The following is a 27,841-nucleotide window of genomic DNA, read 5'->3' as shown; positions in this document are numbered from 1 at the left end:
AATTCCATCAGCAAACGACGCAAGCTGATTTGGGTCAATCGATAAAAAGCTGGGCCGCATTTCTTTATTAGGTACCTACTTGATATATGTTTAACTTGTTGGGAGAGATTTTTTTCAATCACATTGTAATATTCAGCAATAATATAAACTTGCAAAAAACGTATTTAGACAGAGCTTTCATTAATGAAACTACCCATTGTTGGTTTTGTGGATTAAAACATGATGAAAATAATCCGTTCGTAATAAACAGAGGTGGATTTACTAGTAGCTCAGAGTGCGCCTTGGAGTAGGGTCCCACATTGACAAGTGGCCTCCAAATTCATAATTAAATGTCAAAAAATATTATTACCTAAGTCAGTGTTTCCCAAAAATTCGACATCTGTCAACCCCTTCTATAATTTTCTTTATTAATATTTAATTAATAGTAATACTTTAATGACAATCAAAATATTATTTTTTTCCTTTTTATACATAAAAAATTCATTCATAATAAAATATAAATAAAAGTTATATTATTATAAATAACATTCATTATCATCAATGAGAAGGATGAAATTATTTATGTTGAGACAGATCATCATAATTTGGTTCCCTGGTTGTTAATTTTAATTTTAATCTGAGATGCGGTTCGACATCCAAAAGCCTGTTCCTTTTTTTGACTTAATGTCTACATGCTGAAAAAGTAACTTCACATATAATTATGAAGTTGGAAAATGCCTACACATGTTGCATTTGTAACTAGAATGATGTTAAAGTACACTCCTTATATTTATTTTTCAAGAATCCGTCTGAAGCAAATTCCAACAATAATAATTGCTCTTCTTCCGCATGCGATAAACCTTCTAGCATGGATGTTGTATTGATATCGTATTAATGCTTGTTGCACCAGGCGCTATAATTATAGGTAATTAAAATTATTACCTTGTATTGGAAGATTATTGTTGTCGAATGTCGTGGTTTGAGGGCTCCGGGTCCAACCCTGTGAGGTGACAATATATTTATGTGATTTTATATTAGCCTGGATGTGTCTGTAACTGAATCTCTTCTAATACTGCACTACTGTTATTAGACCTCGTGGGATGTTATAGTATTCTCAATAATTTATTCTATGACTTTTTTGTGTTTATTGCACACATTAGTAATTTTTACTTAATACAAAATTATAGGTCTAGGACTAGGGCTGCCAACTTTTTAAAGACGAATCCTAATACATAATAAGATTTTTTCTTTTTTAAGCCTTTTTTCATGAATACAATTTTTCAATCAAAAATACAAATTCAAATCGTCACCTCAATACTACAACTAGACAACTCTTATTTATTTGGTCATTGTTGGGAAAATGAAATTTAAACTTTACTTGATTAACATAAATCTAGGCTATAATTAATATTTTAAATAAAAATTGAAAATTGTGCTTGTATAATTGGGAACAATTAAATAATGTTCAATTGTATTAAAACATATTGTAGATATATTATTGTATTTATATAATTCATCTATGGTTTTAAAGTTATCTAATATTTTCAAACACAAAATTAATACAGTTCCCATTAACTTCTGACTTACCTAGTTTTTATCATTTTGTAGAGAAGGAAATGTAGAATCATATTCAATAGCTATCTCAAAAACAGTGAAAATCAAGTTATCTAGTTGTAGTATTGAGGTGACAATATATAATATAGGTACTTACTGTTTGATAAAATGTGTTTATACATTATTGTCAAAGAACACTAAATAGGCAACATTGCAACCTACATTGATCGATTTGCCTTTCCTCTCAAGATCGTTGAACTTTTTCGCCAAGCGATTTTTTAGCGGTCTGCACCGCATAATACTATGTACTTATAAATAATTGAATCCTTATAACGTACAAGCTGTGGCTGTATACATTATAGGTATAGGTACGCTTGCTTCTATAATACTTACTACCCGACGACGTGACCGGCCAAATAAGGCGGTTGATCTGACATACTTCTTCGGATCTCAGCAGAAGTTACCAATATAATAATATAAACAATACATATTATTATTTAACATACATAAATTTTGAAAACACTTCTGAGAAAATACATTAAAACCAATTGAAAAAATCTTTTTGAAAAAAGTAAGACCCCGCAGGAATCGAGCCTGCATATCTCGGGTTTCACACCACGCACATGGACCACTATGCTAAATGTACCCTACTGAATTACGACAAATTTTAACTAATGGCTTTTATAATACTCTCTGAAGCGTTTTTTTAAATTGAGCTACTATTGGCTATCGGCTTTACTAACCGACGTCACGGACCAATCCAAGATATTTTAGTGTTGTAGCTTCCTTGGACTTGTTAATAATTTTTAATTAATAATAAGTAATACCTACTTTGAGTTATAATACAAAAGCCGATAGCCAATAGTAGATCAACTTAGAAAACGCTTCAGAGAGTATTATAAGAGCCATTAGTTAAAATTGGTCGTAATTCAGTATGAAACCTTTAGCATAGTAGTCCATGTGCGTGGGGGCGAAACCCGAGAGATGTAGGTTAGATTCCTGCGAGGTTCCTTACTTTTTTCAAAAAGATTTTTTCTGTTGGTTTTAATATTATTTCCTCAGAAGTGTTTTCAAAATTATGTATATTCAATAATTACAATGTTAGGTACATTCTTCAATCATTCTTTATGTGTGAATTATTCGTTGAATAAAATAAGTAATTAATTAAAAACATATTATATATTTGTTAATCCACGCAACAGCTTTTATATATATTTTTTAATATTACAATAGAGCACACTAATTTGCAGAGCCAACCTACCCTTGACAACCATTTGACCTTCCCTAATAGCCCATTGTTTTATTCAATCGGAGATTTTACATAATATGAAAAAGAAAGCATCCGTTCTAACAAGAAATTTGAGTATTCAGTAGAAATAACGTATTTAAAAATTAGAATATCCTGCTGCTAAAAAAATGTTGGTGAATAATTGCATGTCCGATCTCAAAAGACACCGGACGCTATCATTCAAAATGATGTTGAAACAAACAATAAAACAAGATTTGATCTTAAAGTCAGTATACCACCATCGCCATCTTGTTAGACACTTGATAACGCCTGAAGAATCTTTAAAAAATATTTGTACCAGCAAAAAAAATCATTAAATGATCTTTTAACATCGCGTAACACTTCATCGGCTATAATTTATATATTACATGACAAATAAATGACCCATACGTTTATAGTAAACCGTTTTAATAGGCTTATCAGTTAGTAAAATAGTTATAATTATTAAAGATGTTTAATAGGATTTCACTTGTGTCTGCTAGCTAGCTATTATCACATACTTAAATAGTATACCTACCTATCAATATATCGAATAATAAAATGAATCGTATTAAATCAATTTTAAAGCAAAGTGAAGTTGGTACGCCTCTGATGATCCCAAAATTATTTCAAAAAGCTAATTTATTTTTAAACTACTCCAGAATTACAAAAAATATGATTGCTTCATGATAACTTCTCTTTCCATATAATCATTTATTTTCCGATTAAATACTAATTAAATAATGCCAGAAAATGGGTAGAGTAAAGTACGAATTGGGAACCATTCTAACAGCATAATTATAATAGGTAGGTACTTGTCATTTTCGTGAGATTTCAGGATATTTATTAGTAATTATCACAATAAACAACTTTATAGCGCCAGCTAGACGGCAGCGACTTGCCTGTGCGGTACAGTTTGTACAAACTACTTTGTAGCGCTTTTCGGTTTTTGCGAGTTACAGTTTTCCCGTCCATATACACGAGCTTCCCGATACAAACCGGTTTGCGCAGGTAAGCTTGTGGTAAAGCATTAGCTGTGCATGACCGTCTAGCCGGCGCTTATAAGAGATTAAAATCGTAGGTATAAATATATAATATGGTAAAAAAAATATAGAAAATATGATAGTCGATATAAAATAACTGCAAATGCGACTCTTCCCCTACTTTTTAGCGGGGTTACAAGATCAATCTACGTGTTCTGATCTCAGGACGTGACGCGATTGTATGCTTCTCTAAGAGCTTATCCAGATGATGTATCTAACCGCGAGTGTATGTGGACGGATCAATGAAGTCGCCTGTACCTCGACCGCGCGTGAGACGTGACACGTCGCGATTGCTTGTGGATGGGTCAATGAGGTCACATCAATGATGTTATATACGCGTGCGAGTTTTTACACGCGAGTCAAATCGCGCCATCTGGACAAGGCCTAACGCTGTAGCCGTAGCGTGAAGATAATATAGTGTTAACTTATATACGTCGCTGGAAAGTACGTTTGACCTTTTTATATCACACGCTTACCTCTATATTTTCAATTATACTAGTGCAGAGTTATACGTTTTTCAAGAATGTATTAAACTGTTATATAATTAAAAATACATATTCACAATAATAAGTAAGTACCAATCGTAATATCAGAATTGGAAGTTCTAAATAAATTTGACTTCTAAAAAATAGCACAAAAATTATTCATTTATTATAAAATCATTGAAATATAGTTTCTATGTTTAGTTAGGAATGTTTAAGTTATATTAAAAGTGTTAGAATGCCATGTTTTCAACGTTCCGATGAAACTATTACGTAGTTCGTTTTATATTTGATTTTCTAGAATTGCTCTATAAAATTTCCTCATAAAAGGAATTTCGTTCTGGACGTGACAATATGGCTGCGAATTTAATAATGAGGTTACGAAGATCATTTTGAATATTACGATGGATTCAGAATCCACGGGTAGTTGTGTAATCATAACAAAAAAGGGGTGACATGAAAATGGAGAATATGAAAATTAATCTCCATATATCTCTATCATTCTATGTGTTAAGTGCTAATTAAATCTTACATACGCATTGTAATACCTATTATGCATGACAACATTTTTACTAGTTAGTATTACTATATTATTTACTATTATCATGTATGTGTGTGTGTGTATAAATATAATATGTACCTATTTAAAACAATACACTGTGTAAAATTTCTCACTACATCATTTTTTTTTCGACAGCTGTTAACCCACATTAAAGCTTTATTAAATAATTCCTGTACATATATATTTTTTAAATACAGCAATTAATTGACAATTTTTTAAATCAGAATTTCTCCCCACACAAGATTTTTCCAATATTTTTTACCACACTCACTACTCAATCGTATAAATACAAATCCGCGGCTGATCAAAAAAAACTTTTTAAAATCTGTATTTGTTCTAGTACAAGGACTTAATCAGTTGGGAGAACGACTAATAATTAATATTCCTCGTAAAAAGGGTATATGTATTAATATAACCTCCATACTATGGACTGCATATACCTACTCCACTTCGAACCGAACATAGAAATTTATCAACTCTTCCTTTCTCAGATTATGTACATACATTATTTTTCTATTTCTCCCTTTAAAAAAATATGTAATACATATTATTATTATAATCACAACCTTTAAATCTTGGTATATATTGTACTCACCTAGGTACTTATAAAAACTCACCGGCTGGAGGAGACACGTGTCGTAAAATAATCTTGAAATGTATTGAAGTAGTGAGTAGTGATGATACATACGTACATTTTATAATGTATCACGAATTACCACCACCAAAATCCTGTAACGTTACTAACGTATAAGTAAATGTTATAGTCCGTAGACGGCTAAAATATAAAACACGGGTCATTAAAATGGATTCATATGGAATGGTACAAAACTTATCAATTAAAATTTCGACTGAATTTCATATATCTCAAGAATTGCGTTTTGAATTTATATTTATCATAGTTTTGATATCAGTGTTGTAATACTCGTACTAAGGAGAGTTGATTTCAGTGACGTCCCAAGACAAAATGCCGCCCCTAGGCAGCGCCAAAATGCCATCCAATTTTTATACAGTTTTTTTTATCATCTTTCCATGACATATAATATACCACTAAATCTAATTTAAATACCATCTCTACTTCAATAAAAAATATTGCGGGTCCACGGTTTTCAGATAGGTACCTATATTTAAATATACACCTGACAACTTTCAAAGTGACTGGCAAAAATATTTGGATAAATGAATTAACTAACTATGTACATACCTATAATTCAAATATAATTCACAAATCTGCACGTCAAGGATGTGACGTCCAAGGACAACGGAAATAAACTAAACATCGCAAACCCGACAAAACAAATACAATACTGTTAAACATTCTATGTTAATTAAGAGGTACATTTTGTTTCCAACCAGTGAGCTGAATTTTTTAATGGAGAGATATTTTCGTGATTACTAAGTTTAGGTACCTATTTCTTTATATACCTAATGATTCTTCTCGATTTGCCGCCCTTCGAGTAACTGCCGCCCCCAAGCGACGCTCAATCTGCCTACCCCCACGGGACGTCACTGGTTGATTTATTTTAAGATTCGACGGTAATCTTTTTTAAAATAAAATTTGAAAAAACATGCAGTTACTGTATATTCTAAATTCTAAGGAATTTGGATTATAGTCAATCAGAAATTAGCCATGTGGTCAGTGAAATAATGCAGAACGGGCGTAAATTATTTAAACAATTACAAATACCCTAAAAATTACCCCAGCATGTACTTATGCAGAATCTTTTAAAATGTTTAGGTCTGGAAAAAGTCATGGAGTGCGATTTCACGGCCACGCGCTGCACCCCATCTTACAAACCACCGCTTGCAATTTAATCCAAATATAAAGATTTTACTAGCATTTGTCAGTCTTATTATAGCCATAGAGCTTATTCATAGACCATTTTTGACAGCGTCGTTTTAATCGGTTAATCCAGGGGTCGGCATAAGCAGCTCGCGAGCCGCATGCGGCTCTTTGCATATACGTTTTCGGCTCTTCAGATATAAACTCCAATTTCACCTCATCTCAAGTAGCCTTATAACTTATGAGCTTTGATTTATCAGCACAAGTGGACATAAAAAACTGCCTAAAATAGAAACAATAATATTTGATACAAGGAATAGTTTGCCTGTAACATAGGAAGCGTTAAAAAAAACTAGCTTTTGGTATTCTCACAATCTTTGGCTCTGCATAACAAACATTTTCATCAATGAACAAAATAAAAAATAAACTTAGAAGCAGAATTAATAATGGTTAATAATTTACAATCATGTATTCAATTAAAAATAATTAACTATTTGCCAGATATTGTAAAGTTATCAAAAGCGATGCATAGACGCCGTTCTTTTTTCCCCGAAAAATCCATATCCATAATTATACATAATATGTATATTACATATATATGCGGCTCTCTGGTACCTTTGTAATCCTGTGTCTTTGACAATTTGGCTCTTCTCACTGCCGATCCCTGGGTTAATCAATGCATAACGAGAACCAATAGGCAATATTATTATTACCTTATTCACTTACCTAATCTAGCACTACATGCCATTGAGGTCCATGGTCGACTGCACTACTACGAGGTCTATCTCTCTACAGTCGGTCACTCAGCCTTACTGTGTCCCTCTTAACATTATCCGCCCATCTGCTCCGAGGGCGACCCAGGGACCGAGTGCTTACAGGGATTCCTTTATAAGTGAAATATCTCTCTTTTCGGTATATCGGGTACCTATCTGTAAAAAAAAAACACATGAACCGAAGTAGAAAATATTATATGAAGATATTTTTCTTAGTCGCTATTATAATCTGCAAATATAATGGAAATATTTCATAGAATATAATGTTATTTAGTGCTATTATTTATTATTACTATTGATCTGTAATCTATGATTTCTTGGTATAATAGTTTTATAAGATTTGCTGTTGACATGTGTATGTAATTAATAATTATAATATCATTTTAATTACAGCATTCCATATATCAGCATCGTCTGTATAGCGGTTATTAATTATCATGAAAGATGGATGATAACTGAATATAAAATGAAATAGGTTTATGCATTTGTAAAAACATACATAATACAACACTGTCTACATTGTAGTCAACAACAATATCAATAATGTACCTAACTAATAATAAATTGTTGTGTTTATCTGGAAGCGGGTTACCTACACATACCTACCATTCAAATTATATATAAATTTCAATTAAAATAAAGAAAATGCATTCTGTAATACGTAAATAGATATCGTTTTATAAATAGTACGTAATTATTGCTGGATTATATTATGTTAGAATATCAATCTACATGTGCGCCCATGCGCCCGCGATGATCGAGCGGTAATGTGTAGGCTTATGCAGTTGTGGATTTTGGGCTTGAATCCCGGATCCAGAAAATTCTATGTATATATGTCATATATGTCATTTTTTCAACGTGTGTTTGGATCCAGAGTATGGACCGAATACGCTAAAATCAATTTGGTTCTCGTAAAAACAACGATCTGTTAATATACCTCTCCGTGAGGCAGCCAAGATTCACATTGGAATATAAAGACATTAAAAAAAATCTAAATGAGGTAATTTGATAAATATTATTTGTTTTATCAAATTATAACTGCAACGTAAAATATCTAAATAAATAAAAAAAATATGTAAATAAAAACCTTAATATTATTTTGGTAGCTCCTTGCTCATACTTAGTAGGTACATCTAGGTATACCTATAACACATTTCCATTCGTCTGAATAACAATCAATTCACAAGGTTGGTTATTTTATTTTATTTTTTGTACTATTAAAGATGTCTTAAAGACACAACTTGCCTTGTAGTAAGAATGTGGAAATAGTACAAAATACATAACATAATTACTAACAATATTACGTACCCGTGTGTTGTGTATTTGTTATTTCTTAATACCTACCATGTTTTCGACTGAGAGGTCTAAGAGAGAAAAAATAATAATGCATACATAACATGACAAATTTGTTTGACAAAAATGTTCTTACGTTTAACCCTGTTAAGGGCTATTATACTTATTGAAAACCAACATGATACTGGATAAGTTTAATTCAATTTGATACTTACTTGATATTTTTGTGTATTTCAGTGAATCCGGCAAAGATGGGTGAAGAAAAAACATCCATCAACGGAGATGACTCGGAAGTCATGGAAAAGTCAGAGAAAAATGGCGGTCCACGTGAGTTTTTATTTTAATATTGTCGATTTCAACCAACACTTTAACGTTTAATACGTGATTTTGATATGTATTTAAAAAACACAAAAATTTTCTAAGATCGTCCAATGTGATCCGTACTAACACAAAATAAAATCGTACATGCACTCTTGCACATGCTTATTTAGTTAAATTAATTTATCCACAGCCGCTGAATCTGGTGAGATCACCCTAAAGGCAAAGATGAGCCTCTTGAACGGAGTGACAGTGATTGTGGGCAGCATCATCGGAAGTGGAATCTTCGTCTCGCCAACAGGAGTTCTGCTGCATACCGGCAGTGTCAACGCAGCCCTTTGCGTGTGGACTATATCAGGAATCTTTTCAATGGTGAGTCTTTCACTCGTTTACCAAGGTTTGCCAAGGAAGGTTTTGGCGTATATACCTACTGATTGTCAAAGTCTTCAATTTATTAGGTAGTAGGTATAACTAGGGATTGCCATACCACCTACATTATTTTACAGTTTAATTTCATCTTCCACCACTAAATTTTAATGAAAAATATTGTGATAATTACATCATTTTATTATAGCGTGATATTTTTGAATTCCTGCCGCATAAATTGTCAATGTTATTTTTTAACCATTTAATATATTTCGCTTTATATTTCAAGATCTAATAGATATGCCACGTCTGCTCCAATATGAACCTCTACTCATTACTGTGTGATACAATTTGTCAGAAAATTAGTTTTTTTTTACATAGGTAGGTACATACCCTTGGTTGCAAACGTTTTCATAAAAGTAGAACCAATGTGTGTAGTGCTCACGTACGCAAGGGAAATCTGGTATCATTGTAACAGAGAAATTCAGAAATTAAGAGATGCACAACGTGGCATGATGTTGGCCGTAGGGCATCAAGCGCAAAAATAGAAAAAGCATCAAAAATGTACAAGAGAGCAAACGAGAATATTCGACGTAATTAATAAGTATGCTAAAACCCTTAAATGGTGATGGGTAGGATACAGATTTCGCAGATAAGGATGGCCGGATGGAATGCGATAATCTAGTGGTATCCAAAGGAAAGACCGCCCCAAGGAACGCTGGATTAAATATTATATATGATGATGATGATGATGATGATAATGGTTTTAAGAATATCAATTTACACTCTTAGTTAATATGTAATACATACCTATTATTATTGAATAATTCCTTGAGCGCTCGCTATAAAAATGATATTGTGGGGTAACAATTCCTTTCATAGTTTTAAAAGGGTTGTAATATTTGAAATTCTCATGAACAAAACAATTGATCAGATTCCACAATATATTATTTTAATTGTTGTTGTCGGTATGTATAGATAATAAATCGTCTATTATTAGATAGATGATTAATAAAAACTGCTATAATATTACGTTGGCAACAAAATAATCACTGGGTATCGAAACGATTCAAAAGTATATTCGCGTGGGTGCCTAAATTATAATGTTAGGCGAATATTTTCATCAGGAAACGAAACATTAATAATTATTGTGTGACACTCCTACTCTGAATGCAGACATTCACAACATGACCTCATACCTGAATCGCAGACTTTTAAATCCTTTCTCCATAATCAAACTAAAATGGAATAAAAATATAATCTTTTTTAATTTTTTGTTGAGCCACGGCAAATCAATAATTCAAGTTTAAAAATATGACACTGAAATATTTCATTTTTAACTAGGTAACTAAAAAATGCATTTTTGCGTAATTACACTTGTTAAAATAACACATTTTTATGTATGTGTCGATGCTTGCAAGAACTACTCGTACTTAAATATTACAATATGTTAGCATAATTTACTTTTCATAATAATTATTCTTGATAATGGCCATGATAACAGTAACTATGCCCACTCCCAGAGACGTGTGGATTTCAAATAGGCTGAAGAATATGTTTTACATGTTCTTAATTAGATTAAAATCTTCTGTTAGTGAATATCATAATTTGGACGACAGAATATCTTCAAACTGGATGTTGAATATTCAACTATTCTACAACCTGGATACACGTCATTGGATTATTAAAAGATCGAAATTGGAATATTTTGGGATATTGATGCAAAATTTGAATCCAAGCCGAAAACGAAATCGAAAACTTATAACTGTCGGTTTTGTAAAAATAATAAAGTAAGTTGATATCCTCAAGTATCTTTTGATCTTGGTCTGCCAGTATTAGGTTAGGTTAGGTTAAGTTTCGAATTAAAACACCCACTAAAACTTGAATGGCCGCATTAATTAACTTGAGCTTTTCAAAGTATAAAGTTTTTCAGTACCTTTGCATTTCTAGGTATTTATATGTCATGTTAGTGATGGTATATTTTTGTTTGGTCCTTGCATTTTTTTTTTAATATCAATGGCATCGCACCGAATGCAACAAATCGTTTAAGGTTGAGGTATATAATTGGTAACCTCTGTTTTAAATTATTGAGATTTTATTCCCATCCTTCCCATCAATGACAACCACATATTATTTGGAACTATCAACTAAATATCAATTTATATGATTGGTTGTGAAATTTTAAAAATGTTGTCTCAGACGAAACATGTATTTTTTTTTCTTTGGAACTTGAGCTTGAGACTGAAATAAAATCAGTGGCACGATTGTATTATATTTTTTAATTCAATATAAATAACTCCGTAAACACAACTGGTCTAGACCAAATTAAATTCGACATCGGTATTAATATTTTAGGATTAAATTACCCATGACTTTTGTTTCAGACGACGTTTATCGTTTAAATAAATAACATTTTAAGAACATAAGATAAACTTTACAAAGTAGTCACTCTCATTGATTAATCATAACAGCTATAGCCGACATATTTGCTTTTGAAATAAAATTGATATCAAAAGATTTATAATATATGTTGACTAGTATACCTACTACCATACATCCTGATTTAACCGGGATTATCCCAGTTTGACGGTGGATCCCTGGCCGGGTTGTCATTTTATCCCGGTTTATAATGTTATGATGGTACATATTTTCGGATTCATACACAGAAGATCAATAAGTTGGGCAATAAAACGCCATATATTATTGTATTTTTTTTAAACTATAAGTAATACGGAGTAAAGTAATTATCCATGAGTATTAATTTTTATAATATGTAGCTTTATAATTTACACCATATCACATGAATTGTGTGCATTTTTGCTATTGGTTTGTCTATGATACATTATTTGTTTTTTTTTTATAATTGTCAATTCATGGTGGAAATGCATTGATTATTAGTTTAAATAAAACGCAAATTGTATCGCACTGATTCCACTTTTTTTCGAATATAGCTGGATCAATTTCTTCCGCTTCATAGGGTAATTTTCAACATTATTTGTATTTATAAATATTATTTTTAATTCAATTCATAATTCTCTATTTTAGTTTATTTTTTTTTGTTATGTTTAGGCTTGGAAAAAAAATATTCTTACCCTATGTATAGTTAAAGATCTTTTTAATTTAAACGGCTTCTTATGTTGTTCGTTCAGTATCACTGTTAGTTAAACTTGTGTATAAACGCAAAAACTGTAGTGGAAAACTGAAACATAGATTCAATGGATTTGCGACATTAATGCTATCAAAACTGTTTATGATTATGAAAAATGATTTAAATGAATAACAGAAAAGCTTCTACAAGTTTAGTTTGATCGAAATACGAACAAAATCGAAATCGTCGTTGTCTCGTATCTTTTCTCGACATTTATGGTAACGCTATGTATAGTTGAAATATCCGTACATAATAAAATAAATTGTCAGTACCGATCAAACTTTACCCGCCAAATTAAACACGATTATTTTTGTTTCGTCAAGTTTTCAGAGTTGTTATGATATTGAGAAATATTTCTTATCCGATATAACTTCATTGAATTGAATCCTACCTAAATCTTCAGCATGTTGGATAAATCTCATACAAACGCTATTTCTAACCATAACTTACTACCATATTGGTAGATTATTGTTGTAGTTTTTGTTTCAGGGGTTCTGCCGACAGACAAACTTCTTTTAGTCCATATATTTAACTATAAGTAGCTGGGATGGGCAACTCTTTCGCGATTCACAAGTGCCGAATTAGTAATGAAAGTGTGGCTAATTTAAATTGATAGACTCCTACGATAATATATATATTTTTGGCGGCGTGTGCTGCTTACAACTTGCTATTAATTTACTATGGGTATATCACAGCACGGAACAAGTCTTAGACAAGACACAACATTTCCGTAAATTACTTCCCTATTATTCTTTATTCTATAGATATACTATAGAATGTAGATAGTTATTACCGTATACTTTATTTCACCACTGTCTTCAGTGTGTAATAATATGTTAACAGAATATGTTGTAGATATTTTTGTTCTATATGAACGATTATCTCACTGTCTCTGTTGTACAAAACAACATCCATCCAGGTATACTTTTTATCCAAATCTAATTCCAATATTGATCAATCTTATTTCTATTTTTATATGGTAAGGAAAATTTCACTACTCATTCGAGCCAACTGGACTATATTGAAAAATAGGATGCGAAAATCTGAACTATAGATATTGAGATACGAAATAAAACTGGTACAAAATTCGGTAGGTACATAAAAAAACTAATAATTTCGTATGAAATGCTGGATATTTTTGCAGGTGGCACTGCACTAACTATAGTGCAAAAATGTGTTGAGCAATCAACTGATCTGCGCGTGGACAGTACTTGCATAATATTATGTCTACTTAAATATTTTCTGATGGTTGGTATACATAAGCTTTATTGTTTTTTTTCTATATTATGCAAGTATACTCTTGCATTTTTGCGAACACATTCAGGTTGGGGGTCAACCTAAGAACAAGATTTATTTTCTTCGCCAGTGGAAGCAGGAATTCGTTTCTGAGAAGCGAAAAGCAGTTTTTATTTTATTTATCCTTCCTTTGCGATAAAGTCTCTCTGTTACATAAAATACCGTCAAATATTTTTTTATATTGCCTTCAAATAATACGTCATTAGATTTTTTTTTAAATCTACAGGTGTATAATATTAATAATATACTTTATAAGTTTATACTATTATGTTTTCGTACGTTTTATAGGTACAATATTAATAAGTGTATGATGAATTATTATTCTAAGCTTCCATATAAATATTTATCAAACAACTTTTAAAAGTTTCTTTTGGTGTCATTGAGTGAATTAATTTTCTACACACATTCAATCATAATAATATACTATTCTTTGTTTGCCTGCATAGTCGATAGATAAAATGATAACGTAGAGAAATCCGTGGTATTTGGTAATATTGAAGGCCGGAGACGACAATACAAAGTTTTCTCCAGATGGACAGACTAAATCAATAGTGACAAATGTTTTCAGCTCTACGTGCCGCTGAATCGCTATCACCTCAATACTACAACTAGGTAACTTGGTTTTCACTGTTTTTGAGATAGATATTGAATATAATTTTACATTTAACTCTCTACAAAATATAAAACTAGGTAAGTCAGAAGTTAATGGGAACTGTATTAATTTTGTGTGTGAGTATATTAGATAACTTTAAAACCATAAATGCATTAAATAAACAAAATAATAGGTATATCTACAATATTTTTTTCATACAATTGAACATTATTTAATTATTGTTCCCAATAATTAGACAAGCATAATTTTCCATTTTTATTTAAAATAATAATTATAGCCTAGATTTATGTTAATCAAGTAAAGTTTAAATTTCATTTTCCTAACAATGACCAAATCAGAGTTATCTAGTTGTAGCATTGAGGTGACGATATGATATAAAACGAGTAACACAGAAACGTGCAAATTGTCGGTATAACATATTTTAATGTTTGTTTTTAATCGAACGTAAAGTCGTTTACTCCCTTCGAACCTAATATTATTATGTCAAGCTACGTAGAGATTCTCTGAAATTTTATAAAACATTTCAAGTGCTTAAGAATTACTGCCCTAACCATAACTTCCTTGTTTTATTTAACTTTGATAGATACTCTTACAGAGTAAATATTTTCTCAGAGCTAGTTTGTTTCTTGTTGTAAGAAGATTACAAATAAGACTTTATTAATTAGGTCCCAGGAGAACCAGCGTAAATCTTCTACTTTATTTGAAAACATTTTATGTTATCCTGAAGGCACTTTATTTATAAAAGAGATAGTATCTTGGGTATAATTTTAAAAACATATACCTACCTACTTCTTAACTTTCACAACGTGTAAGTAAAAATGTTATATAACAACAATAACCAATAGAAAAAATCTTTTTTGAAAAAGGAATCGATCCTGCATTTCTCTGGTTTTGCGCCCGCGCACATAGACTACTAGCTAAAGGCGCCATAATTAATTGCGACATATTTTATCTAATAGCTCTATATAAATTTCTATCTACACTCATTTCGAAAAAACAAAAAAAGCACTCGTTTTAAATATGTTTGTATTTTTTGCGGGCGGTTTTGTCTAGACGGATTTGTCGGGGCGGTATACGGGCGTACTACGGGCGGATATGGTTTGGCGGCAATGTCTGGGCGGCTAGGTCCGGGCGGCTTTGTCGGAGTGCCATCAATAGGTGTTTAAAATAATAATCGTGAAGCTTTATATTATGAGATGTATTAATTCACGAAATCAGTTACGTGCTTGGAATAATTTAAACTGATTTGCATTATAATGATTTGTTTGGTTGTCTAAATCTTACGCCCTGTCTGCTTCTTTTATGCCCTCTAGGTTAGTCATTCCCCTAACTTTACCATATAATTCGAGACGTACGTCGAGATGTATGTTTTAACAAACATTAGCGATACAGATACGAGACTTTCGCTGTGCCGTGCGACAGGTAAATCAAAATAAATATGTTTATGAAAATAACGCCACAGCGTGCTCCTTTCTATCCCTTGGGTATCACAAAAATACTGTTTTAGAACACTAGATATAGCAATTCTTTTCAGATATTTTTTATTATATAATATTATAAGAAATCAATTCTTCTTCTACTTATTATTGACCAAAAATATATACCTATCTAGTATTTACATCAGGGATGGCGAACCTATGGCACGCGTGCCACTAGTGGTTCGCGAGATGATTTGAATGGAACGCGAATGTTTCATTTTGAAGTAAAAAGAAATTACTATTTTACATAAATATTAAAAAAAAAAAAATTATACAAATGCTTATACGATATGATATTAAAAAATAATGACGACATAGCCATGCGGATTTTCTTCGATTTTTCATTATGTTAAGCAATCGATGCGCAACTGGAAACGACGAAATTCACGCATAAATGAAAAATTGCATTGTATAAAAATTGCAGGCAAATCCTTTTCAAGGATAATGATTCTTACGTGTAATGTAAATATATAATTTCATATGTCGGTCAGACAAACATCAGGAAAATAACTGTCGGCAGTCATTTAAATATTACCTCAAACATAATCTCTAAAAATGGAAAACCGTGATGGAGAATATAATATGAAAAAAGAGTGGTTTAAATGCTTCCATCGTCTTTTTGAGTAATTTGAAAACAAGGGAATTAATATTCAAAGAATAAAAGATATGCATTTGGTTTGAACTACGACCAAAGATAGAATATCAAGGAACACAATTGTAAGTTTTAAACTTTTTTAATAGAATTCTTAAAAACAATTTTTTTAGAAAACTTTTTTTCGCCATGAAAAACTGCTTGGCACGTCAAAACAGTCAGCACGTCAAGACAGCCGAAAAATATTATTTGGGAAATTTTGGTACGCGTGCGTGAAAAGGTTCGCCAACCCTGATACTATTTTATATAAGATATTTGATATATAGATTAGTTGCGTTATTACTAATAATTTTCAACTTACAGAAACAATATTATTAACCAGTTAAAAAGTGCTTAAACTGTCAATAAACATATAATACTTATATAGGATTTGAGACTATGTTTTTCCAAATGTCAATAAACATCAAAGATACTGGCCTTGAAAACTTTTACATTGTACTTATAAGTTATTATAACACAATTTTTGAGAAAAGTTTACGAAAATTTTTAACATATTATGCAAAGAAAGGACAAATTATTATGTTGGAGACCTTCACGGTTGTTTCAGATTTTTGGGTTATCACTGCGTATTCTTCTTCCTTCTCTTCTCGACATTTCGGGCTCATTATAGAGTCCATTTTCAAGAGATGAGCCCCTTAAAGCCTCCCAAAAATCTATTACGAAGGAACTATCACTCTCGAACGGTGTTGGTGTCATCTCAAAGTAACGATACCACATCTATATCTATATCGCGAGAATAATTTGACACCATTCTACGTAGGTAGGTACATACATAATAAGGTAAAATTAATTAAACCTTAATAAGTTTAAATTTCCCAAAAAAATGTAAATTTCAGCATGAGATTCCTTACCCCTCTAAACTAATTTTGTGTTCCCTGATTTCCCTCCTTTTCTACATGTCACTCCTTAATTTTCCCATTAGTCCATAAATGGAAGGAGATTCTAATATTTATTTTTTCTTTTTTAAATATGCGTAGATTGAAGGGTTTACTTAGTTTTACATTTTATATTAAAATTATTTTTATCATTAAAACAAAGTTATAAATCATTCCGAAAATTGCAGACATTTTTTAATAAATACGTTGGTTTGATGTATTTTTATTCGATTCAAAAGCATTGATTGTTCTAGAAAACAGATATTTATGTGTTTAACTGAAGAGCATCCATAAAAAATCGACTTATTTTTATAGTTAATTAAAAATATACCTACTTATCAATAGTATTTAACATTAAAAAATCTATCGAGAGGACTTTTAAACTATATTTTTTATTATAAAAATAACCATAAAAATAATAATATGCTATAATAAGATGAATGCTTTCAATGCATGCACATATTATTTGTTTTCAATTGTCGCTTTTGAAGTCGTTTAACTGAAAATTTATTAATTAAAAAAAAATATTTTTATGTACGTACCACCTACCTACTTATTGATTAATTAAACCACATCTAAATGTAAATTATCGGTAAAATTAAATCATATTATGCTTGATAGTATCCAATAGTTCCAACACGTTAAAAGTTCAAGTTACATCGCATTGCAAACTAATACCCCGTTTACACGTGCACGGATGTATTGTGCACAGTAAGAAAATGTATGGGGAGACATGTATTATCCTGCAGTTGGCAAGATTGCGTGCATGAATCAAACAAGATTGGAAGATTCCAAATTGTGATGATTTATTGCGCGCAAGTAAGATTATGTCCGATCTGCGCCTGCGCAGTAGAGCGATAAAGAACATGCCGGTAAAAACACGAACTACTCATTTTGAGCTCCGGTTTTTATTACGACCTGTCAGATAGTAGTATAAAATGACAACCTCACGTCTCGCTTACTCTTGAAGAATGAGATTGGAGAGACAGTCAGCACTTTTACGTGTAAACAGTTATTGTCATGACAGTTTAAAATAAGCACAATTGCCGACAGTAATTACATGCACGTGTTCAGGCGTCATAACGCTGTGTCGATTTTTGTTAGTATTTGAGATTACGTATGTACACTTTTTGAATTGAAAGAATTTCCCGTTTGTCTAACTCCAAGTAAACCAATACAATAGATGCATACGCATCACATAATTTCTGAGTGCGTATCAGGGAACTCAGAAAGTATGTTTATTATTCACGAAGACACAAAATCTTGTGCCTTCCAGTCAAAAGTCGTTTGATAATAAAATAAAAAGGTGTCGTACTTTCAACTAATTTTATCACAGGTAAAAATAATTATTATTAAATTTGCCGTGTGCTTTTGCTTTATAACCCCTTTGCTTTCTACCTGCTAAATAATTTTTCATATTATCAAACAAGCATTGTTTTTTTCCGGACTCCTCGACTATCATCAGGTAAACCGGTTCCTTCGGTTTTTTGCAACCACCGCAATAAAGGCGTCGACAACATTTTATCAATCGTCTTATTTGAAATAATAGTATCAAAATAAGCTAATTTATTAAATACAAAAAAAAAATATAAATTAAAAGATCAATTATTATAAACAATATCTCTATTTCTTCACTTTCTTGTGATAAATTAAAGGTGATAACATCCTTAATCGTATAATTAAATTCTAATGACTGTCATTTTAGTAATGGATTTAGAGTAGATAGATACTCATGCATAATGCGTAGCCTAAACCAAGTTACATGTTCCTAATCCAGTGAACATTGTATTAAAACTGTTCAAAACTTCGCGATCGCCAACATTATTTTTCGAGCAGTTAAAATGTTCTGTAACAAAATGTTCAGGTTTTTTTTCTGTATCCGCCGCAGAGTATTTTTCACGATTTTGAACTGTACACCAAAATGTAACCGTATTTGAATGGGATTTCGCCATGGCCGACTGTAGACTTTTCGTTTTTGGTACCCACGATGACCGAGCGGTTTATGCGTCGGCTTATAATGCCGCGGCCGTATGGCCCCCACAAGGGGGGCTAACAGGGCTCTATCCTAGGGGCCTGAGCTTAAAGGGGGGGGGGGGGGGTGACGTATCGGGTCGACCAGATAAATGAGATAAACACATAATATCTTATAATATCTTAAAATCAGTTACTTAAGTAAGTATCTATGAATTGGAACATACCTCAATTCCTAGTTGGCATTACATTCGTACGGTATTGAAAACATATACTTAAACTTGGATTAGTAAATAATATTACATTTTGAAATCTTTTATAAAAATACATATGGAAAAATATGTAGTTTTATTTAAAGAAAAAATGTGTTTTGGATATTTTTATAATATTTTCCCGTTTCTCTTATTGAACAATAAAATCATTTTAGACGACCGTCTAACCTCGCACTAAGGCGAATACTCTACCTACCAGAGGCACCTAGTGGAAAAATACGAAGCTTGCAATTTGAGACATTTTTTTGATAATTTACAATTTCAATTGTATTAATTAATAAATATGTAGGATCTGAAAACATTAAATAAAAAAATATTTTTTTATTTTAAGTCGAAGATAAATTTGCAATTTATAAAAAGTGTTTTAGAAATCCCATTTTATTTTAACACATTATTTTATGGTAATATTTATTATTAAAATTTAGTTTGTCAAGTTTTCTATAATGTCATGAAGATATTTTCTCATGGTTTTAATATTTTTTATATTTATTTTAAATACGAGTATCATCGATTTTTATAAAAGATATATATTGTGTATAGGTAACTTGAAATTCTTTTTATTTATATCATCATATTTATATAAATTGTAAATTATTAAAAAAATATCTCAAATTGCAAGCTTCGTATTCTTCCGCTAGGTACCTCTGGTAAAGGTAAAGACTTCGCCTTAATACCAATAAATAAGTACATATTATATCATCATCATCATCATCAGCCTGAATCTATCCACTGCTGGATGAAGGCCTCTTCAAGTTGCTTCCACTTCTCTCGGTCCTGTGCATTGCGTTGCCACGTACTTCCACAGAACTTTATCATTTCATCGATCCAGCGGCCTCTAGGTCTACCTTGTGGACGTTTTGTACTTCTTGGATACCACTGGATGACTAATCACTGGACCCTAAGTAAAAGAGAGATCCAGAAACTTAGAGTAGCACAACGTGGTATGGAGAGGTGCATGCTGGGCATAACGCGAAAGGACAAAAAGAGGAATGAGTGGATAAGGAAGCAGACAAGGGTTTGCGATGTAATAGAGTTTATTAAAAGCCTTAAATGGAGATGGGCTGGACACATAGCTCGAAGAAGAGACATATTATATATGTAAATCAATTATTTATAGTGACACCGTGGGCATGCACAGTAGCATTGAAACATACACTATTGCAGACAATACTAATGCACATGAGAATCGCCCATGGTGCTACTGTAAAATGATTTGCATATTATACTAAAGAGCAATTATTATTAAGACCAAACGTCATAGGGAATATAGTTTGATACATTATGCATTATGATTACCAATCTAGTATAATGTAAGTTTTTTTTTTTGCTAAATATGTTTAAAGATAACTGGTTGTTTACACGTCGTTGAGATCAGAGACTATGAACGGAGGTCTTCACGTTTCGGGTCTAATTACCGACAGCATCCAACATCTTTTTATAATCAATAATAATTACTCCATACTGGTCATGCGTGTACAACACAACCTACATCATGAAAGGAGGATACACCATGTTCAAAAAAAATATTGCAACGCTGTAGTATTTAGTTTTGTATCCTAAATCACGATGGCAGAACGTGTCGGCTTATAATGTCGTGAGTCCTGGTTTCGAATTCCGACAAATTCTCACGTTAATTATCAATGTGTGCTTGAAGTCAGAGTAGACTATCCTTCATGTAACCTTGCCATTGTACACAGTGACAAGGATTTGTGTGTATACGCAACCGTATAAATGTATTAGTAAAAGCCGGGCACCCGATTGGTTTACACACGTACGCCGTATAATTGTATTAGTAAATTCCAAGCATTCGATTGGTTTATTCACGTTTTCATTCAAAAACATCTATTCCAAATGGCAAGGTTACGTGACAGAAAGTCTACCTATTAACATGAGCAAGTCGCTAACATCCATTTCTCGTAAAAATAAAATGAAAAAAGATCTGTTGAAACAACGTCCAATCACTAAAGTACCATATTATTATGATTCTCTTAGGATCAAACATCGCGTTGACTTAGGTAGACATATCTTATTGAGTAAGCATACATTTTCATACAAACATATTTCCATGGTTACCAACAATTTCATAACAATAATTATGATACCGATTAACGATATACCTACGACGACTTTTTTATAAAAGAATAGTGACCACCCTAACGACATGATTATATTTATAATATTAATACTATGGACCAAGAGCGGCATGCACAATCTAAGATTTCGATCCTAAGGATAAGTCGCCGAAAAGCATGACTTAACTATAGACAATCCTGAGTATAGAGTTAAGGAATCCTTAAGCATAGACTACTTTTGTTATGAACACGCCCCCTTTTTTATTACCATTTACCACTGACAGCTGCTGTCAAAGTAAATTCGCATGTCTATAAAACAGTCCATACACTCAAATTCATTTAACAATGTATCTCAATATGGATATTGATAGTGTTAATTCGTTTGGCATGTACTTGCAGAATATTATTTTACTTTTATACGCCAGTATGATAAAATGACACTTGACGCTAGTGTTACCATATTAAAAAATATCTTGCGGTGCCTGTGGAATCACGTATAATGACTAATAAGGGAAACATAGCCGTATTATAATTAAATATTAATATGTATTTATAGTTATTGCATTTATAAAACGTAGTTGTCATATTTTTGTCATCGTTTAACAATTATAAAATAATTTACCTAAACTATAGGAAAGAGAATTTTTAAATATGGTGTTATTTTCAATAGAAATGATCTTAACTAAGGAAGGACACTGTTTCTGCATCGTGTTTTCTGCTAAGGAAATTTTAGTTATGACAAATGTTTCTCCATTCCGCTCCAAGGGTACTTGATGAAATTTGCCATTGTTTTCCCAGTATTGACGAGGTTACGCCTAATTGAATGTATTATTAGTGATTAGGTATCTAATGATCTATAAGGTAAGGGTTTTTTACAAACACTTCAACTATTCATAATTTGTTTGTTTTATTTTTTAGTAAGTTTTTACCTACTTTATTGTATTAATTTATTATATAAGTTAGAATTAACAGCATTCGTTGTGCGTGTGTATTTACTATTCTGCCCTCATTAGGAAAAAGGCAGCCTTTCGACAAAAATCACAAATTGAGTTAGTGTACAGATAATGCTCTACGTGAAATTCTGAACCATTTGACATAAAGTCAAAAGCAGTATAAAATTTATTTCAATATAATAATCGACATATTGTTTTTCGTTTTTTTTCACAAAAACGGTAGTTATTCTAAACAAAAAGACATTATAACGAGTTTTATAAGCAAAAACACAGCATCGATTAAAAATATACTGGTTTTTGCTTATACCATATATCAAATGATTCATACAAATTATTTAAAAATTTATTAAGAAAAGGTGAAAAAACGTCAATGTTTCATTATCTCAAAATGTGACTTTGTCCAAAAGCTGCCTTTTTACTTATGGGGGCAGTATTGGTGAGTGCACATAGTGCCTGAAGATGCCGAAAGGCGAAACCCGGGTCGCAAAAAACGACTCAAATGGAATAGTATAAAACTTAAATCGATTAGAATGAGAATGAGATTCGAAATTCTTTGCACTCTAAAAATAGGTATACTAAGCAGCGCTCGAATTGGAAAAGTTTACGTACCGGAGCGCTCGACAAACTTTCTGAAGATATTTACATAGTCATTAAATCGTATGTAGGTATATTTTATAAAATAAGTGTTAATAATCAGATTTTCTATTCTATGGCCTATCTAGCTCAGACGGTCAACATATTTTTTCCACGAGACGGAGCGATAATTTTACAAATTTCACGAGTCGGAACGGCGCTTCGGTGCGTTCCGTTCCATTTCGAGCCCTGATACTAAGTAATTATGTAGTAATAAACGAATCTAGAATCTAAAAACTTATTTGGAAGCAGGTGTAAGTAGGTGTATTTATATTATGTATAAAGAGCATTGTTGCCACATTATGTGTAAAAAATAAGTACATCGTCATAGAATTATGATCTGTGGTTAGTCAATTCACTGCTGAATTAAGAAGATCCCTTAAATCTTCATTCTTCTCGGTTATTTCTTCCATTCCAGCATGTAGGGTTAATGTTTTTTTATTTTCTTTAAAATAAAATAAAAATATTGCAGTAACATAGGTAAAATTTAAAATATATACCTACATAATATAGGGGGAGAGGTAATTAATAACAAATTATTTCTAATTGTTGTAAAACAAGCTTGGATTTTTTTCTGAGTTCAAAAGTTTTCATACGTCTTGTTAGCACGACGCAGTGTTGCCATATTTTAAAAGTGGAATTATAATACAGAGCCTCCAAAATTATAGTATTTGGAGATAAAATATAGTACGCGTTGTCATCTGTTGAAAATGAAAATTTTCCCAATTTTTCATAGTCGGCTTGTTTTTTTTAGGAAAAATATTTCGTCGCGGGCGGCAGGTTCCCAAATTTTCGTGGTCGGCTTGTTTTTTTTGGGAAAAATATTTCGCCGCGGGCCGCAGATTTTCAAATTTTCGAAGACCACTCGATTGCGAAATGGCAAATGCAGAATTATAGTACTTTTATATAAAATTATAGTACGATTTTCAAAATTATAGTATTTTGGGCGTACTATACCTATTTTATATCGTACATAGTACGCGGACCAAAATTATAGTACAAATACTATAATTATAGTACGGTTGGCAACACTGGCACGACGTACCTACGTAATATAAAACTATACCGGTGTTCTCGTAGAAATGATGAATCATATCATAAGGTCAGATCACTGACCTGTAACACAACAGAACTTCAGGTTTCGAAATGTACCTACTCTTTAGTATAATAATAAAATTATATAATGTCTTACACTACTGCTACAATCATCAATCAGTTTTAGATATTATTTTGCAGTAGCGAAGACTTGTCTGTTTGAATAAACTAAATAGGTATTGTGTAATATAATTATGCCAAATATCGTACAACCTTTATAGTGGTATAGTACAGAATACTCTGTATATTTTAATTTATTTTATATATGGTTCAACTACAATTAATATAGCTTTCTGTTTTTAAAATGTTTATTTACTATAATTTCATAAATTATGTATGTTTTCTATAAATCCAATCTAAAAAATGATTCAGTCAAGTTGAAAATGAGAAAAATGGTCGTGGTCATAAATCGCGCACAGATCATAATAAAGCTTTCGGACAGGGTACACAAAAATAATTGGAAGCGGGTTGCAAGCCTGTAAAGAGATTTAATTTTCGAGTGTGGAGAATTGTGGGATAAACTTAAACACGTGTTAAAAATATATTACTTTCAATATTAATGTCTGTATCATAATATGAATTAAAATTATTAATTGAGCTAGTAAAATTCCATTTGACAAATGATAATAGTTATAGTTTTTCACGTAAACGAAGTGCGCATTTTAGTATTGACAATATTTGTTGAGAACATGCAGGTGAGCTTTGCATTGCTTACGTTTTATGGCCTGCCCATCATTAAATCGTAAGTCGAAATAAACTTTAAAGCTTTGATACGTGGAGACTGGTTTTCCCATATTATTATTAATCTATTCTGTGCACTCGACATTTTAGAAAATAGTGTCATCACTGATTTTTCAAATATACAATCCATTCTCTCATCTTTCTGTAGGTATTCAATTAACCAAAATTTCTACCTAAACACTTTATCAATCAATCAAAAAAAAAAGTGATTAGTAATTTATCCAATATGAGATTGATTTGTTTAGCATTATTGTAGTAGATACATGCGCTTACCGATCTAGGAGTTGGTTGAATTTATTTTATAAAATGTATTTTCTACTAAAATTACCAATGCATACAATTTAATTCAGACTTAAGTAATATCCTTATTAATAATGCTTTTTGGCCGCGCACATCTAGGTACCTATAACGTCTTTAAAAGTGACCTACCATTGTACCTAAAATGTCATAATTCAATCACACTGACCTTATCATAATTAAATGGATGGAAAACAATGAAACCATAGAGGTATTAAATAAAAAGTGGGGCAAGGAATCGGCTTTCTCATACAACTGAATGAAGCAGGCCAACAATAGCCGACAACTTACGAGAAATAACGACGCGATAAAAAAAATGCAGGGCATCATAGAGGATTTACTTTGGTCATTATAACGAACCTATATATAATGTTAAGGTAGAAATTTTTCCGCAAATTGATTACCAGCCTGCCTCACCATACTTTTTTACCATACTTGCCTGCTTCACCATACTTTCATATAACCTGCCGCCCCTAGATTGAGACACAGTACCCACAGACGCGCGGTATGGAAAGGCGCATGCTGGGTATTATATTTAAGATCCAAATTGAATTAAAGAAATAAACAAAGTTATGCGATACAATCAGTGGCGTGTGGTGAGGTTCGCTCGTGGTCATACTGTTGCAAAATTCTTTATCATCTGATTATTTACGACATATTATTATCAGCACTCCTGAACTTTATGAGTCCAGTTTTTTTTAATATAACTATATTTAATTGCATCATTTGGCAGACAGAAAGTCAACTTTTTAAAACAAAATTATACAACACAACACAGTCAAAATTTATAATACGTAACTAGAACGCGGAGGCGATAGAAAAATATAGTTTAATAAAATATACTTTCTGATTGAACAATATTAGGTATTGCATACTATATTGCTATGTAGTCATTCTGGGCTTTATTAAAAATCTAAATATTGAACCTACATAACTTGAAAACACCTCATATACCTACTAAAAAAACGGGATTTGAATCTGTATAGCCACTGGAATCGTGCCAATGTGCTTTAACCAATTAAGGCTACGGGCATTCTACTTAATTACAACGATATTACATAGTGGTTCTTGCATGAAATGCGTTATTTTTGACAATCGGTTACAAAAAAAGATTTTTTCAAGTAGGTATATATCTGATGTGTTTTCATGTTATGTATGTTCAATATATAGAATGTTGCATTCTCACATCTTGTGAATTATTCGTTGAATAATCGAAGTGGTTTAAAAATCTAAAATAGAAACAGGCACATAACTCAAAAAAGATACAAACGTTTGAGAAGACTAGTCATCCAGTTGTACCCAAGAGGTAGAAAACATCCGAGAGGTCTCTGGATCGAGTTCTGCGGAAGTACCTACGTGGCAACAAAATACGCAGCGCCGAGAATAATGAAATTAGGTTAAGTCTTCATCCAAGTGGATTGGTAGAGGCTGATAACACTTTTTTCATTTAGGTATATCAAATCTATTCGCACAAAATTTCCAAAATACTACCTAATGTCCATACTATAATATTATTATGTAAGCACCAAATATATTTCTCAACCTGAAAAATATCCAGAATTCAAGATGATTATGAAACAAATTTGTTTCCATTTATATTATTACACTGATGTTGATTTATCTGCTATCTTACAGATTGGAGCGTATTGCTACGCAGAACTTGGAACGATGATAACTAAGAGTGGTGCTGACTACGCATACATCATGGAGACCTTCGGCCCTTTCATGGCTTTTGTCAGACTCTGGATAGAGTGTATGATAGTCAGACCCTGTTCACAAGTAAGTCAAATTAATACAAAATTGTTTGCTTTGTTTATTGTTTCAAAATAACACGGATATCACTGGGAGCAATTTCATAAAGAAAGCGGTTATCAGTTGAAACACCGCACTGCATCTTAATTGATTCCAAATGCATCCGATTAAAATCTAGTAAGGCGTGAACTGTGTTAATCAACGACATTATTTTGACAGCTCGCGGTTAACGTGGTCATTTGTTTATTTAGTAAAAATAATATTATGGCATTACAGAGATTGGCCAATGCGTTATAATACATAATAAATACAATTATTCATTAATTTAATAAAACGGAAAATTTCCCTCTGAGGCGGACGAAACAGGTCCAGATTTATTAAATAATAAAAGTGGAATAAGTACTAAAAAATTGCGTTTTAATAAATTAATCAATAATACAATGCAGTTCAACCATGAATTGACAGTAAACACAATAAAAGAAATTAATAAATACAACATATAAAAATGATGTAATTTCAAATTGCAACCAATATAACAATAAAGTAGAAGAGAAAGTAGGTATTTTCGTATGTAAA

General features: G+C 31.7%; 1 protein-coding gene across 2 annotated transcripts in view; it reads left to right on the top strand.

Annotated features, from left to right (window-relative positions):
• LOC147067269 (large neutral amino acids transporter small subunit 1) overlaps positions 1-27,841 on the top strand; it is a 100,670-nt gene that overhangs the window by 26,499 nt on the left and 46,330 nt on the right. For both annotated transcript variants that reach the window (XM_085954841.1, XM_085954842.1), the window contains exons 2-4: positions 8,971-9,060; positions 9,245-9,423; positions 27,149-27,292. In XM_085954841.1, coding sequence (XP_085810967.1) covers positions 8,985-9,060; positions 9,245-9,423; positions 27,149-27,292 — 399 coding nt within the window. In that variant the 5' untranslated portion in view covers positions 8,971-8,984. The remainder of the gene's footprint in view (positions 1-8,970; positions 9,061-9,244; positions 9,424-27,148; positions 27,293-27,841) is intronic.

Source organism: Rhyacophila brunnea, unplaced genomic scaffold, assembly GCF_057557595.1.
Source record: "Rhyacophila brunnea isolate RB1 unplaced genomic scaffold, BYU_Rbru_1.0 scaffold_4, whole genome shotgun sequence".
Taxonomy (NCBI): Eukaryota; Metazoa; Arthropoda; class Insecta; order Trichoptera; family Rhyacophilidae; genus Rhyacophila; species Rhyacophila brunnea.
Note: the sequence above shows the minus strand (reverse complement) of the source record. Positions and strands in the feature narration are given on the sequence as shown.